The sequence below is a fragment of the Squalius cephalus genome, assembly GCF_949319135.1.
Source record: "Squalius cephalus genome assembly, chromosome: 25".
Taxonomy (NCBI): Eukaryota; Metazoa; Chordata; class Actinopteri; order Cypriniformes; family Leuciscidae; genus Squalius; species Squalius cephalus.
The window spans coordinates 23,934,901-23,950,214 of record NC_137146.1 but is presented as its reverse complement, the minus strand read 5'-3'; the positions used below and the strand labels follow the sequence as shown (position 1 = coordinate 23,950,214).

The following is a 15,314-nucleotide window of genomic DNA, read 5'->3' as shown; positions in this document are numbered from 1 at the left end:
ATAAACTCAAAACAAACATATTCATTACACGGATTAATGCATTTGTAGGAGCCATTATTCATACCTGTGTTCGCCAGTAGAGGGCGGTGTGCGCTGTGTAGTGAAAGCGGGTGTTCGAGAGAGAATGAGGTCTCTGCAGAGCAACAAAGGGCGTTCCTCAATTTTGGGGCGTTTTCCAACTGGGTAGGCGTTTTACAACCTCTGTGCCTGGTTTGCTAAAACTTGAGTGGGCGATTCCTAATATACTTGAATATGCATTTCCCATCAGATATATGAGTGATAAAGCGAGAAAGCGGTGAAATGAGGAGAGAGATCACCTGTCCTGCATATGGATGTAAGTGGATTTTTGTAAATTCTCATTTTGTCTAAGTTAACGTTTTAATTAGTTTGTGTAAATTTGCTTGCAACATGATTAGACAGAAAAAGCTCCAAGAGGTCTGCCACTTACAATGTATCGCTAACCATTAGCAAACATTCGCTAACTTGTTGGTGCATAATTTGTTACTTTAGTGTTGATAGTGGTAGTTTGCTTATTTTTTTCCTGTCGGAGTATTCTAATATAAAAAAAATAGTTAGCTTGTCAGACTAGAAAACAATAGTTGTAAACAAATGTTAATGGACTATTCCACCGAATAGGTGCCATTTATGTCCCCAGGACATTATGGCCCGGTTTCACAGACAGGGTTTAGCCTAAACCAGGATTAGTCCATAGTTCAATTAGGACATTTAAATAATTTTCATAAACATGCTTAGAAAAAAAAGCGACAAAACAAAGGCACTGATATATTTTAAGATCATACATTTTAGTGTAGGACTATAGGCTTTAAAATTGTTTGTGAAACCGGGGGGTATAGGTACTAATATGTACAAAAAATAACTATAAATACATTTTAAGGAAAGTGTTGTGCACATTAATCGGACTGAAAATTTTATCTAATTAAAAAATTATTAAAAACTATAATAATTTTGGATAAATAACGTTTTCATTAAGTCCAGAACACACTCCCTTTATATATGAAATGGTGTTTGAGTGTGAGGTGCGCTGTAAGAAAACAAGAAAAGCTCCACAGAAAAGCTGAAAAAGCATTGCTTGTTAAGTTTATTATTTTTAATATCAATTTTAATGTAATATTTATAATTTTTCTGTTATTTATATTATATCTCATAACCCATTATGTACCCCTAAACATAACCCTAACAAAAACCTCTGCAGACCACTAGATTTAAATAGAAACAAGATTTGACCTTTTTTAGCAGTGAGATCAGCTCACTAGTCAATGTTCAACACTCTTCATTATATCAGTGCAGGCATTAATACCTCACATGTGTAGTCAATCCTATAGACTAACATAATGGATGAATGTTAAAATGTAAAATGATTATGTACAGAAGAGGAAACTTTTTTTCAATTAAAATGGATGAATTTGTTGTCTATTCAGCACATCACAATTCAGCGGAGAGGACAAGAGCCTCAACCACAGCGCTGTCTTGCAGCTGTGGAGTCTTCATTCTAATGGTAGGATCAATGGCTACTATTGGTTCTGCAGGTGCCATGTCAGAATTAAACATATGTGCAGTTATTAATACATAATTCATGTTGCTGTATGCTCTCTATGTCATCTTGGGGGGAACATTTGACTTTTCACAGGTGTGTTTTCCAAGCTCATTAAAAAACATTCTGTAAGTTTAAGAATTGTTTTGATAAACTTGTGCTTTTTCCAACTATAGTCAGACATACCAAGTATAAGAAGATGGTGGTCTGTCCTTTTGCTGGAGAAATTCCCACCAAGGTGTTTGACTCTTTCTTTCTTTCTTTCTTTCTTTCTTTTTTATTGTTATTAGTCCTTTTCTAAAAAATAATGACAAGGATTGCAAAATGCCTTTACAGTTAGTGTGACTTTTAGTTTTCATATCTTCATGCAATGAAACTTGATATACTATATTAATGTGTTTTTATGTCATAAATTTATCAAGATGGAAATCCAGCAAAGAAAGAGAAGGCGGATTGACAAGCCACACAAAACTGCTATGATTTATTTTGTTTGAGGTGCTCTATTATTTATAGTAAATGTTGACTGTCATTTACTGATGTTCTTCATTTGTCCCTTCATAGTGGCAACCGTTGACCAACCCCTGAACATACAGGAGGCATGTATTTGTTGTTACTTCAAGATGGTGACGTTGCAATTGGCTCCCTTGCCCTCACCTGCAGGTGCTTCAACAGCATTGTGAGCATGGATAGTTTCCGCCGAGAGGCTCACTTTCGGTGGTTGGACAGTAAGTTTTATTAGTGTCACTGTTTAGTTAATCACAGCTCTCTCTCTGTTTTTTCTCAGTTATGTATGGTTGAATATTAAGACGATGATGTCAGCTGACAATTTTTTTTTTTTTTTTTCAGGTGTCGTGAACTGGAAAATTTCAGAAACCTGTACAGGGTTCCATACAGTCTATCCAGATGTCTCCATTGTGAGACTACATACAAAGACTGTGGTGAAGGCTACAGAGGAAGAGGGCAAAGAGGTGTGATGCAGGGGTTCTTTGGCTCTGATGACTTCCAAGGATACTGCGGAGACGACTGTTTCTATGAGGCTGGAGGAAGCATCTAATGTTTCATGCAATGTGTTCCTCATGTTTGAACTTGCCACATTTATTGCTTGCTTATTTTATTTTATTTTATTTTATTTTATTGGATTCTCTCTTTTTTACTATTACATTAAGTAGAGAATGCTGCATTTATCAATATAGTTTTTCATCATATTGGTTACAGTATCTATACGGTCAATAAAGTGATGCTAATGTTTTAAGTTTTCAGAGTCATTATTCTAAGTTAACACATTTTACCTTAATTTAAAGGTCGATACGTTTTACATTATATATCATTTAATCTAAGCTACAAATATCACTTAAATATCAGTCATTACATATAAATATCATATTTTGAAAAATTAGCTTTTAAGGTTTACATTTAGAGAAAAATTGCATGCAGGTATGAGAGATTATAAAATAATACACACTCACAGGCTATTATACAAGATCTGTATCTTATAACATAAGAACGGGAAATTTGGTTTATGAAAGAATTCCATAATAAAGATCTCTCCGTAGTTTAATGTAACACTTTTTTAAAATTTAATTTTTAAGAAAATAGGTACTGTAGCCTGTATTTTATACACATATTTTATTTTGACATACATGTTGTCGCGATATCGACATAATAGTAAAAATCAAGAAAAAAAAAAACATGGAAAAAACGAGAAATAATAACGCATATCCGTTTCTGAAAGGGCTTCTGTACGAGAAATAATAATAACGCATTTCCGCTTCTGATAGGGCTTCCGTACGGTTTTAATTGGATGGTTGGAAAATGCCTAGACCGGTTTGAAAACGCCCAATACTTGGGAAACGCCTTCTTGTTGTTCCGCAGAGACCTATACTTGGGTTCGAGACGTGCAGATCAGGGGCTCGTTCTTCGTACGTTGCTTATTACATCCGAGATCAAATGACACATCCAAGATGATATCATCGTGCTAATCATGATCCGGCTAATTGGGTTCTTCGAACTCACCTGTTGTTTATGATTAGTATAGCTGGATTGAGTTATCTGAGATAACTGCGCGTTCATGCGCTGGTTTAAAAGGGGATATGTATCGATCGTAGAAACATTGATCAGCAACGCTGCTATTGGCTGTTCAGCGTGGCCAAAGAGCGCGCACAGTTTTTCTCCTCAGCAGAGCAAGAACTTTTAGTCGAAGTTTATTCGGAATTTTAATGTTTAATCAAAACGCCAGGGAACACCTCAAAGTCTGCAAAAGCCAGGAGAGAGGGCTGGCAAAAAGTAGCAGACAATTTAAATCCGTTAGAAGTGGCCATGTTAGATGTTTTTATCACTTATTAGCCTTTTTTGTATTTTAATAATTGCATAATTAGGCTACTTTGTTCATTGTAATGTCAGAGTCACCACACTAGAACATGGGAACAAATAAAAGTGAAGTATAAAAATATTCTACATATAGCCTAATGGTAATTTTTAGTTATATTATAGTCTCTTCTCTTCTATAAAAGGCACTGCTAAATAAATGGTTGTCTGTTTATAAAAGCAACCAAGAAAAAGGCTGAAAAAAAGAAAAGATCTTAGTAGCCTACACTGTAAAATAATTGTACAAATATTGCTGCATTAAATGAAGGCCGCATTAAAAGTAATGATGAATTGCTTTGACTTGTGAAAGTGAAAACTGATAAACTTATGTTAATGTAAAAATATTTTGCCATGAGTTATTGATCACATTTTCCCGAGTGTAGTTCATTGTATGACACTGTGTTTTCCTCTTTTGTGCACTTTTACATAATACATCAACACTTGTATCTGTTCCCAAGAAAGTGGTGGCTGAAATATGTGCAGTAAGTGGACATTTTCTAACTTTCCAAAGGAAAGAAAGTATAAGACTTTGTAATGTCCATTTGTTTCCATTGCACTGGACAGTGAATAAACCCTCTAAGATAACATGTCATATGGAGGAACTAGCCTGCAAGTGCATAAATAACTTTACTTAATTTATACTTGTATGCTTTATGGCTGCAATATAAGTTGCAGGATTCCACATCTACAGAAAGGCCTACAGAAGAGTCTGCACAGACAGAGGAGACATAGGCCTACAGGTGGGCAGTGTATAGCCAACTTTTCCTTTTTATTTGTTGCATGAGGCATGTGTCTAATATCTCTTGTTGCAGGCACTTTACCACTGGCTTTTCTTTACAAAGAACAATTGAAATAAAACTCAAGGAACTAAGCATATTTGTCTTTTATTAAACATTTAATGAAAGGTGTTGGGGGTTTTTTTGCAATGTTGTGTAATATGGCACATGCAACAATGTCACAGGCCCTGTCAGGTGTGCAACCCTCAGACTTCTCAGACTCTGAAATCTTCCCTTTAGTTAGCCAAAGTTCATTTCATTGTGTGCCCTTGTCCTGGTGCTGCATTGTAACTGGTTTGGGTCAGGGAATGGGGTCATAAAACACCTGTCTGCAGGAACATGTCATAATCACCTATGAAAAAGTGCAGTTCTGTTAGGATCAATAAGTGTATGTAATACAGTGAGCTTGATATTTAATTGTGGAACTTTCCTTACCACTTTCAAATAATGTGCAGGAATGTGAATCTCTGAAAATTCTTAAGTCATGCACAGATCCTGGCCTTTTTGCTTTCACATTTGTGATTATGGAAGATTTTAGTCAACTGCCTTTTTTTATTTGATATAATATTATTAATCTGGAATATTAAGAATCCCAATTGTAACTGGGCTGCACATTTACATTGTGAACCCCCTTTCTGTTCACATAATCCCCCTTTCTGTTCACATAATCCCCTTCATTGAGGCCTTGATGGCAGCCTATAGTCTATGGTATCACGTTAGTGAAGCCTGAGTGACATATACTGTAATCGGCATGGTCATGATTGTATGATCTTCATAAAAAATGATGATAGCCTAAAAAAAATTGCTTTAAAAAAAAGTGGCTTGGAAATGCCACAAAAAAAAAAAAAAAAAAAAAAAAAAAACTTTTTTAAACCTAAAAGCGCCAGGTAAACTCCAAATGACACGACAGACAGCACTTTCCATCAAGTTCTCTGCATCGAAAGAGCCACTCGCAAATAATCTTAGGGCAATGCAAACAGTTTGTGCTGTATTTAAAGCCAGACTCCGACAAGTCGAAAATAAATGTGCGTTTCCAACAATTTAATAATGTAAACGACAATCTCACGAGTCACGAGAAAAAAAAAACATCTCAGAAAGTGCACTATCGCGCTGCGCTGGACGTCCCGTATCAGCTCCGCTTATGAAGCCGCGATCTAATCCTGTTTACATGAAATAAGCCTGCTCCCGAGCAGGTTTAAGCTTGCGCAGCTGTTGCTATGACAGCAAGTCCAGGATGAGCTTCGAAGAACCAAACGATCCAAGATCATGCCAAATCGTCAACAATCAAATCCAGCTAACTGAGTTAGCGACGTACGAAGAACGAGCCCCAGGTCACCTGTCTGTCAGTCAGTAATAAAACATGTAAGCGTTCATTAGCCTATTATTCCACATCTCACTTAAATATAATCTATCTAGCACTACTTTCTTCTTATTTAATAGGCTACTCTAAACCACTTCTACATTCCTCCTCCTCTTCACATCCACTAAATAAACTTAATGGACCTCACAAGATTGACCATGAGGTTCCTTACTTGTTTAGCTCCAGTCTTCTTACACACATTTTTTTTTTGTGTGTGTATAGTTTCAAATAGGACCTACATGTTACCGCAAACTCTGTTAGCAATACACTTAAAGACCTTTTTATATTTCTTCAACAAATAAAATGAAACTGGCACTGGTGTTTGTTCCATGACTAAAAGCAAATTGTTCTCCCACCACATCCCATTCATTATAGTCAAGTCAAGTATATTTGTATAGCGCTTTTCACAATACAGATTGTATCAAAGCAGCTTCACAGTATTAAATTACAATAATACAACAAGGTTTGTTTCTAGTGGAATTTATTGATTGATAAAATAAAATTAAATATCCCCAAAATATCCCCAACTGAGCAAGCCAAAGGCAACAGTGGCAAGGAACCGAAAAACTCCATCAAGTGACCTAATGGTGTCCTAAAACTCCATCAAGTGACCTAATGGTGTCCTAAAACTCCATCAAGTGACCTAATGGTGTCCTAAAACTCCATCAGGTGACCTAATGGAGAAAAAAAAAAAAAAAAAAAAAACCTTGGGAGAACCCAGGCTCAGTCGGGGGCCAGTTCTCCTCTGGCATTTATGAACTAGAGGTCGGATTGTAGTTTGAACTGTAAGATTAAAAATATTATATGAATGCCTGGCCGAAAAGATGCGTCTTTAATCTAGTTTTAAACTGGGAGAGCGAGTCTGAGCAACGAACAGTATCAGGAAGGCTATTCCAGAGTTTTGGAGCTAAATGTGAAAATGATCTCCCTCCTTTGGTGGATCTGGATATCCTAGGTATGACCAAAAGCCTCGAATTTAGTGATCTTAAAGAGCGCGATGGATTATATGGATTATTATTATATTATAGATCTGTTAAATAAACTGGAGCTAAGCCGTTTAGGGCTTTATAAGTCAGTAGCAATACCTTGTAAATAATACAGAACTTTATAGGTAACCAATGTAGTGATGATAAAATCGGTGTTATATGATCATATTTTCTTGATCTAGTAAGAACTCTAGCGGCGGCATTTTGGACTAACTGTAGCTTGTTTATTGAGGATGCAGGACAACCAGCTAATAAAGCATTACAGTAATCTAGTCTCGAGGTCATGAATGCATGAACTAGCTTTTCTGCATCAGAAACTGATAGGATATTACGTAGCTTAGCAATGTTTCTAAGGTGGAAAAGGCTGTTTTTGTAACATATGAAATATGATTTTCAAAAGACATGCAGGTTACAGTCGAGTATAACACCCAGGTCTTTTACTGTAGAGGATAAAGTAACAGGACATCCTACGATGTTAAAGTTGTATTGTAAGAGGTTTTGTGGGCGGTTTTTTGAACCGATAAGTATTACCTCTGTCTTGTCTGGATTTAATAAAAGAAAATTACACGTCATCCAATCTTTTATATCTTTAACACACTCTGTCAGTTTGGATAATTCAGCGTTTTCATCCGGCCGTGATGAAATATAGATTTGAGTGTCATCAGCATAACAATGGAAACTAATTCCATGTTTCCTTACAATATTTCCAAGTGGCAGCATATATATTGAAAATAACAGAGGGCCTAACACAGATCCCTGCGGCACTCCATAGTTTACTCGAGTTATGATCGATTTTTCTCCATTTAAATAGACAAAATGGTAGCGGTCTGATAAGTATGATCTGAACCAGCTTAATGCTTGTCCTTGAACACCAGTATAATTTTGTAGTCGATCTAAGAGTATTGTATGATCTATAGCAGGGGTACTCAAGTTCAGATGCCAAGGGGGCCACATTTAAACCATATTAAATGTGAAGGGCCACAAATTACAACTTGCATCGTAAAACTTTATTTATAACAATATTTACAGTTTTTACTAATATAGAAATTCAGTTTATTACCTATTTTGCTAGGTAAGTCTTGCTAGTCTTTGTTCTATTTAAAGTAATACTGAACATAAAATAAAAATTTAAATCTGGATAATAATTTTCTTGCGATATTAATGCAAAAAAGAGAGTATTAAAACACCTTCCTAGGTAAGTCTTGCTAGTCTTTGTCCAATTTAAAATTATACTGAACATGAAAATAAAAACAACAAAACTACCTGGAACAAAAAGGTAGATTAACATGAAGTAGATTAAAAAAAGTATAGGCTACTCAGAGTTTTAAAAAAATGTATGAAGAAAATCATTGAGCAAATACAGGCTATTATATTTTGCTACTGTTTAAACATGAGTTAACTTGCTTAATGCTGAAATTCTCAACTCAAACTAGAAACAACTAAATGCATTATGTTTTCAAATTAAAATAATATTTTTAAAAAATTAAATATTGTTATTTGTCTCAATAATACAAGAGTTAAAAATAAATGTCATATTTGCCTGTGCCTGTCTAACAGGTAGACCTAGGACATATACCGAAAACGAATAAAGTTATCAAACTGCATTGCATAAATTATAAATTAAATATAGACTAATCCTTATTATAGCAAAAAAAAAAAAAAACCTTTAGTCAACAGCAGTGAGTCATTTTCTCTGTTCTTTTTGTTTTTTGATTAACTTTACTGACAGAAAGCTTTATTGGCTGCTGTCTCTTTAAGAGCTGATGGAGACGCGGATCTCACACACGTCTCATTCTCTCACAACTCTTCACGTTCATCATAAGACAGCTCTTATGTTATGAAGACACTCGACAAAATGGACATTTTGGCATAATTGTGTGTGTTATTGTAAGTCCAAGCACGAAAGATAACTGTATTCTGGCGTGTTGTCTGTGCGCACGATACTGGTGTGCGCGCTTCTTTCTGTGTCTGTGTCTGTGTGTGTGTGTGTGTCACAGTCACACTTTTGTCTTGTCGCACATGAATTGTTTAAAAGCATTTGCATGAATAAGAGATCATATAATGTAATATACACTTTTTTTTAATTCTGATTGGATAATTATCAAGATCGAGGCCAAGCCTTGTGTATACTATTTTTATGTAGCAGCGTCCGTGGTGGCGCACAAAAAAAAAAAAAAAACTCCGACCACGGAGGGCCTCTCTCTGCGCAATGGCCCCTGGGCACGTGCCCAGATTGCCTGTATGGTAGATCCGGCCCTGGTTAAGCGGATCGTCGGCCATTTACACACTGCAGGAGAGATGCGCAGATCAGCTCTAACGTCACCCGAATCAGCTGTGAAAGTGCGCAGCTCTGAACGCACGAGCTATAGCGCGCCACACACACAAGTTGCCTGACCGCTTGTTTTGCTATTGTTGCGCCTAGCAAGTTAATGGTACATTTCGAAGATATCAAGTAACTATATAAAGTCTCACTAAACATTCCACACGATGATGAATGTTATTTTTTATTAATCGACCAATGGATTATCGACCGTCCGCAATATACATATATAAATCACACTGTCTAATATTCGCGCAACTTTTGAGCTCAAATTATTTAAAAAAAGTGCGTTCATCTTTTGCATGACGCGGGCCATAAAATGAATGCCGATGGGCCGGATGCGGCCCGTGGGCCGCCTGTTGAGTATCTGTGATCTATAGTATCGAACGCAGCACTAAGATCAAGTAAAACTAGTATTGAGATACAGCCTTGGTCAGAAGCTAAGAGTAAATCATTTGTGATTTTAACGAGCGCAGTTTCAGTGCTATGGTGCGGCCTGAATCCTGACTGAAACTTTTCATAGATGTCATTTTCATGCAAGAAAGAGCCCAGTTGAGCGGACACAACTTTTTCTAGTATTTTAGACATAAATGGAAGATTTGAAATGGGTCTATAATTTGCTAGATTATTATGATCTAATTGTGGTTTCTTAATGAGAGGTTTTATAACTGCCAGTTTAAATGTTCTTGGAACATGACCTAAAGATAAAGACGAGTTAATAATATTGAGGAGAGGCTCTTCCACTATAGGTAACACTTCTTTCAGTAGTTTAGTTGGTATAGGATCTAATAAACATGTTGTTGTTTTAGATGAAATGATAAATTTATTTAACTCTATTTGTTCTATAGTTGTGAAGCACTGTAATTGTTCTTGCGGGGTGATAATTGAGGCTGAATAATAAGGCGCGATTGAAGATTGAACGTTTACAATTGTGGTTCTGATGTTTTCTATTTTCTCAGTGAAGAAGTTCATGAAATCATTACTACTAAACTGTAACAGAATATTTTGTTCGGGTGACATCTGTTTATTTGTTAGTCTAGCCACGGTGTTAAATAAAAACCTTGGATTATTTTGGTTATTTTCTATTAGTAAATATGGGTTTGTTTCTATTAGTTTGTTTGGGTTCAGGCAGCAGCTGAGACAGATTTGATAAGCAATTTGAGAAATTATCTATGGTGGATGGAAGGATTGTTCTGCCTGGTCGATAACGCGGCGCCGCATGACATATTACAGCAGTACGTAATATGCAAGTTACCATGTAATGGTCAGTGACATCATCACTTTGTGGAATGATATCTATACCGGTTGGATCGGTTCCATATATAATTAAATCGAGTGTATGATTAAGACAATGAGTTGGTCCGGTGACGTTTTGCTTGACCCCAAAGGAATTTAATAAATCTGTAAACGCAGCCCCTAACGCATCATTTGGATTATCTACGTGTATGTTAAAATCTCCAACAATTAATGCTTTATCGACATTGACCAATAGATCTGAGAGAAAATCTGCAAACTCTTTTAGGAAATCAGCGTAAGGCCCTGGCGCTCTATATACGGTAGCCAAGGCTAGAGATAATAGGGATTTTTTTCTAACATCTAAGACCGTAACATTTAGTACAAGTACTTCAAACGAAATAAACTTATAACCCGTTTTCTGAGTAACATTGAGAATATCTCTATAGATTGTTGCAACACCGCCGCCACAACCAATCAGACGGGGCTCATGCTTATAGGAGTATCCTGATGAAGTAGACTCATTTAGACCGAAATAATCATTTGGTTTAAGCCAGGTTTCAGTAAGGCAAAGTACATCTATGCTATTTTCTGTGACTATTTCATTTACAATAACTGCCTTAGGTGTGAGTGATCTAATGTTTAGAAGACCTAGCTTTAGAAATTGTTTTTGTTTACTAATAGCAACATTTTCTGTTTTAATAACAATTAGATTTTTCCTAGATCCTGCAGTAGATTTATTATTTGATCTCACTAAACAAGGAATAGACACAGTTTCTATGCAATGTTCTACACTAGTATTTATATCAGTTAAATTGGTGCAGCAGAGACTATGATTTGGACTTTTGGTAACTAGTCATCTAACGGTATTTAACATTTTGGAGATGTTATCCGACAGAAGATCCACTCCGAATCTGTTTGGGTGTAAGCCATCGGCACGGAAAAGCCTAGGACGCTCCCAAAACAGATTACAATTATTTACAAAGAGCAGTTTCTGCTCATTGCACCATGACATTAACCATTCATTTAGAGCGAATAGTCTACTAAACTTTTCATGTCCTAGTCGGTACGTGGGAAGCGGTCCTGACTCCTGACACAATAGGCTACGTGCACGTAACTAAGGAGTTCTACTTCCGCCGCCTTGAGTGTGCGGTCGACCATTTCCGGTTCGCGGCATTGCTATAGCAGCGAGACGGCAGGTTTTGATTGCGAAAGATGGCATATTTCACTCGTTCTTTACAAGGCCTCCCGAAAATTGATGTGAACGATGTCCACAGGATTGTTGACCACTCTTCACCTGCACCCGGTTGCAAGCGTGTAAAAGGATTTCGATTGTACATATCAAGTTACATCCACAACTTTGAAGGTGAGTAGCGATAACAGTTACCTCAGCTGTTAGCGTTAGACATTGACTAGCTAGCAGCCAAGTATTTTAACTCGCATTAAATCATGTCAATATTACAACATACTTTATTAGTGTTATTAAATACCTTGTAATGTTAATATGATTATCAACTGGTTGTGTGTATTTTTCATTTGGTTTTGTATTTCCTCTCAGTGTCCAAGAAAGATCCAGTGACAGGAGTAGTGTGTGTGAGGGCGTTATGTCATCCGTCAATGGACAGATCTAAACCACCTCACAGTTTAAGTGTAGGATAAGTGTAGTGTTAAGATGGTTACCCATGTTCCTGGGTTAATCGTGTTCTTTTGTTTCTTTTCTCTAGGTTAACCATGTTCATTTGGTTGACCATGTCCCCCATTCACGTCAAAAACGACCAGTGTACGCTTAGTTACTACTATGTTTTCACTAACAGCAATCAGTGTTGTAGTAGCAATGTAGTGGTGTAGGTGTAGTATAGTTTGTTTTTCCAGGTATGCTGAACATCCCATGTGAAAGGTGAAACACATAAGATAGGTATAGAAGTGTATGTAAATCTGCTAAGTCTAAGGAGCTATACTGTAATTTTGGTACTTTTTAAGTGGGGATTCTGATTGTACCTGCAAATTAAACTGCTCCACTGACCACATTAAAAGAAAAAGATTAATCCCTTTACTAACAGTGTTTACAAGTAAAAAGTTAAGTTTTTACTAGCTAACAGTGTACAAAAATAAATAGTAGCTTACTTGAGTATTCCATATAAATATATGACAAATCAGTTATACTACTCCTGTTTAAATATATTTTTTAAACATCTTGTTACAGGTGGGGCTGAAGGACTCAATCCCTGTTGAGCTGGCCCATCACAGCTGTACATGTGTAGCTGGATCAGTGCTCTGTAACCATTGCGTGGCTCTACTTTTCCAGTCTGCACATTATTCTCAGCTAGACATTCCAGTTGTTCCACCAGTGCTGAGCTGTACGGAGAGTGAACAACAGTGGCACAAGCCAAGAACCCTGGCAAGTCTTGGAATAATGTAACAATAATTTCAATACTACATCTACACATCACATACGCTCATCGCTGCTTATGGCCTATATTCACAGGGTGTTAAACCAGGTCCCGTCGAGAAGATGGCTGTGCTGTCTGCCAAACCAAAGCAGAGGACCATGGCCGAGGGAGTAAGGTGAGAATTTGGCTAGTAGTTAGTAATCTATTAATTAATTTGTTAGGCCTACTTTTCTCAATCAAATCAAGAAAACTGTAGTTTTGTTACTTGTCGTCATTAAAGGAGAAGTTCACTTTTAAAATGAAAATTCTGTCATCATATACTCACCCTCATGTTGTTTCAAACATGTATGAATTTCTTTCTTCTGCTGAACACAAAGGAATATATTTAGAAGAATGTCAGTAACCAGACAGTTTTTGGTACCATTGACTTCCATAGTATATATTTTTCCTACTATAGAAGTCAATGGGACCCAAAAACTGTCTGGTTACTGACATTATTCTAAATATATTCCTTTGTGTTCAGCAGAAGAAAGAAATTCATACATGTTTGAAACAACATGAGGGTGAGTATATGATGACAGAATTTTCATTTTAAAAGTGATCTTCTCCTTTAAGTGATTAGTGGTGGAACGGTACACAGTAGTCATGGTTCGATTCATACCTCGGTTCAGACATCACGGTTTGGTACGAGTTCGGTACAATGGAGGAAAAAGCAAAAAAAAAAGAAGTTTTGTTAATAAAGTAAAGGCATAGAACCAGTTTATCTGTAGTCCACTGACAAAAGTTTTATATAATGAGTTTATTAATTAAATTAATAAAAAGACAAAAAGACCTTGAGATATGTTTAATTGTACCTGAATGAATTGAAAATGAATTTGCTACATTTGACTAATATATTTGTTTTCCTAAAAATTTAAAATTACATTTTAATTAACAGTAACTTAAACACTTTGCATTTTGAATGATGTCAAAATGATGGAGTACATTTTTATGTTTACACTGTTTGATCACGCCTCGATAAAGAACCCGCGTATCTAACAGTAGTTTCGCATTACATCAATTAATTTGCACGTGAGTTTTATTTATTTTTATACCGTGTATTCTCTGTGTAAATTTAAGCACCGAAGCGTGACTCCCGTACCGTTTCAGTTCAATACGAATACATGTACCGTTCCACCCCTAGAAGTGATATATCTTACTGGTGTTTCTCAATTTGTTTCAAATAGGTCCACACTGTACAAAGCCATCAGTGGAGAGTTGCTGGACCTGTCCATTCTCAGAGTGTCAGAGATCTACAAAGAGTTCACCCCTGTTTCTGCACCAACCATTTGTACAATGGGTATCACCTGTGAGGTGCCACTAGTGGACTCTGCACTCGGTTTGGTACAAGCAGGCAGTCCCCTGTCATACCAACAACCCAAGGCAAGAAGTCGCCCTTTTCCTCACCATGACGCTCCACCACGCCCAGATTTGCCATTGGCTGGCTGCAGACTGGAGACATCATGCAGTATGTTCGTTTTCACTGAGCATCAACAGCTGCACTTCAAGTCACTTGAGGTTACCTGGGAGATGGCTAACAAAATAGAGGATGCAACTAGGAGTCAAAGTACATCAGCAGACTGGCATAGACTGAGAAAACCTAGACTCACTTCCTCACATTTTGGGGAAATATGCCATGCTAAACCATGCACCTTAGATAAGATGGCAGACCGGCTGCTCAAAGGGGTCCGTCAGACAGCAGCAATGAAGAGGGGTCTCGAAATGGAAGCTGATGCCATCAAAGAGTACTGCAAGCTCAAGAGGGTGAACTACTACCCTTGTGGCTTCATAATACACCCTGACACTCCATGGCTAGGTACATCCCCAGATGGGGTTGTCTTTGACCCAACAGAAAGTACTGAATTCGGCCTTGTGGAAATAAAATGTCCAAACATTAAGAGCTATGTGGATTATCCACATCTGAAAATGAAAGACGGCAACTTGGAATTGAAGCAGGGTCATGGTTACTACTGGCAGGTGCAGGGTCAGCTGCTCCTAACAGGGATGGAGTGGTGCGATTTTGTGGTGTTTGCGGAGGAAGACACCCTGATTCAAAGAATATACCGGGACAATGGTGTGATGCAAAAAATAAGAGAGAGAGCAGACTTCTTTTTTTCTACACATACCTACATGCATATCTGCAGTAATAAAATGAATTATCAGTAAACAATAACTGTCTTTGTTCTTGTTGATATCTCATTATAGTGTGAGGCCTTCAAGTGGGTTGTTTTAAGTTAATTTAAATTTGTCAAGTTACTAATCAGAAAATATGTGCTAAACAGTGTTGTAACACA

General features: G+C 36.9%; 1 protein-coding gene and 1 long non-coding RNA gene across 2 annotated transcripts; both read left to right on the top strand.

Annotated features, from left to right (window-relative positions):
• Nucleotides 1–1,530: 1,530 nt before the first annotated feature.
• LOC307154004 lies at nucleotides 1,531–2,679 on the top strand. The gene is made up of 3 exons (XR_013820247.1): nucleotides 1,531–1,790; nucleotides 2,114–2,277; nucleotides 2,399–2,679. It is a non-coding gene; the product is annotated as an uncharacterized lncRNA (long non-coding RNA).
• A 9,006-nt stretch (nucleotides 2,680–11,685) lies between these two features.
• LOC307153864 (uncharacterized protein) lies at nucleotides 11,686–15,186 on the top strand (the record flags this gene model as incomplete). Its single annotated transcript, XM_079863618.1, has 4 exons — nucleotides 11,686–11,957; nucleotides 12,795–12,989; nucleotides 13,077–13,156; nucleotides 14,208–15,186. Exons 3-4 carry the CDS (start codon nucleotides 13,104–13,106, stop codon nucleotides 15,184–15,186), a joined length of 1,032 nt encoding a protein of 343 aa, XP_079719744.1. The 5' UTR covers nucleotides 11,686–11,957; nucleotides 12,795–12,989; nucleotides 13,077–13,103.
• Nucleotides 15,187–15,314: the final 128 nt, after the last annotated feature.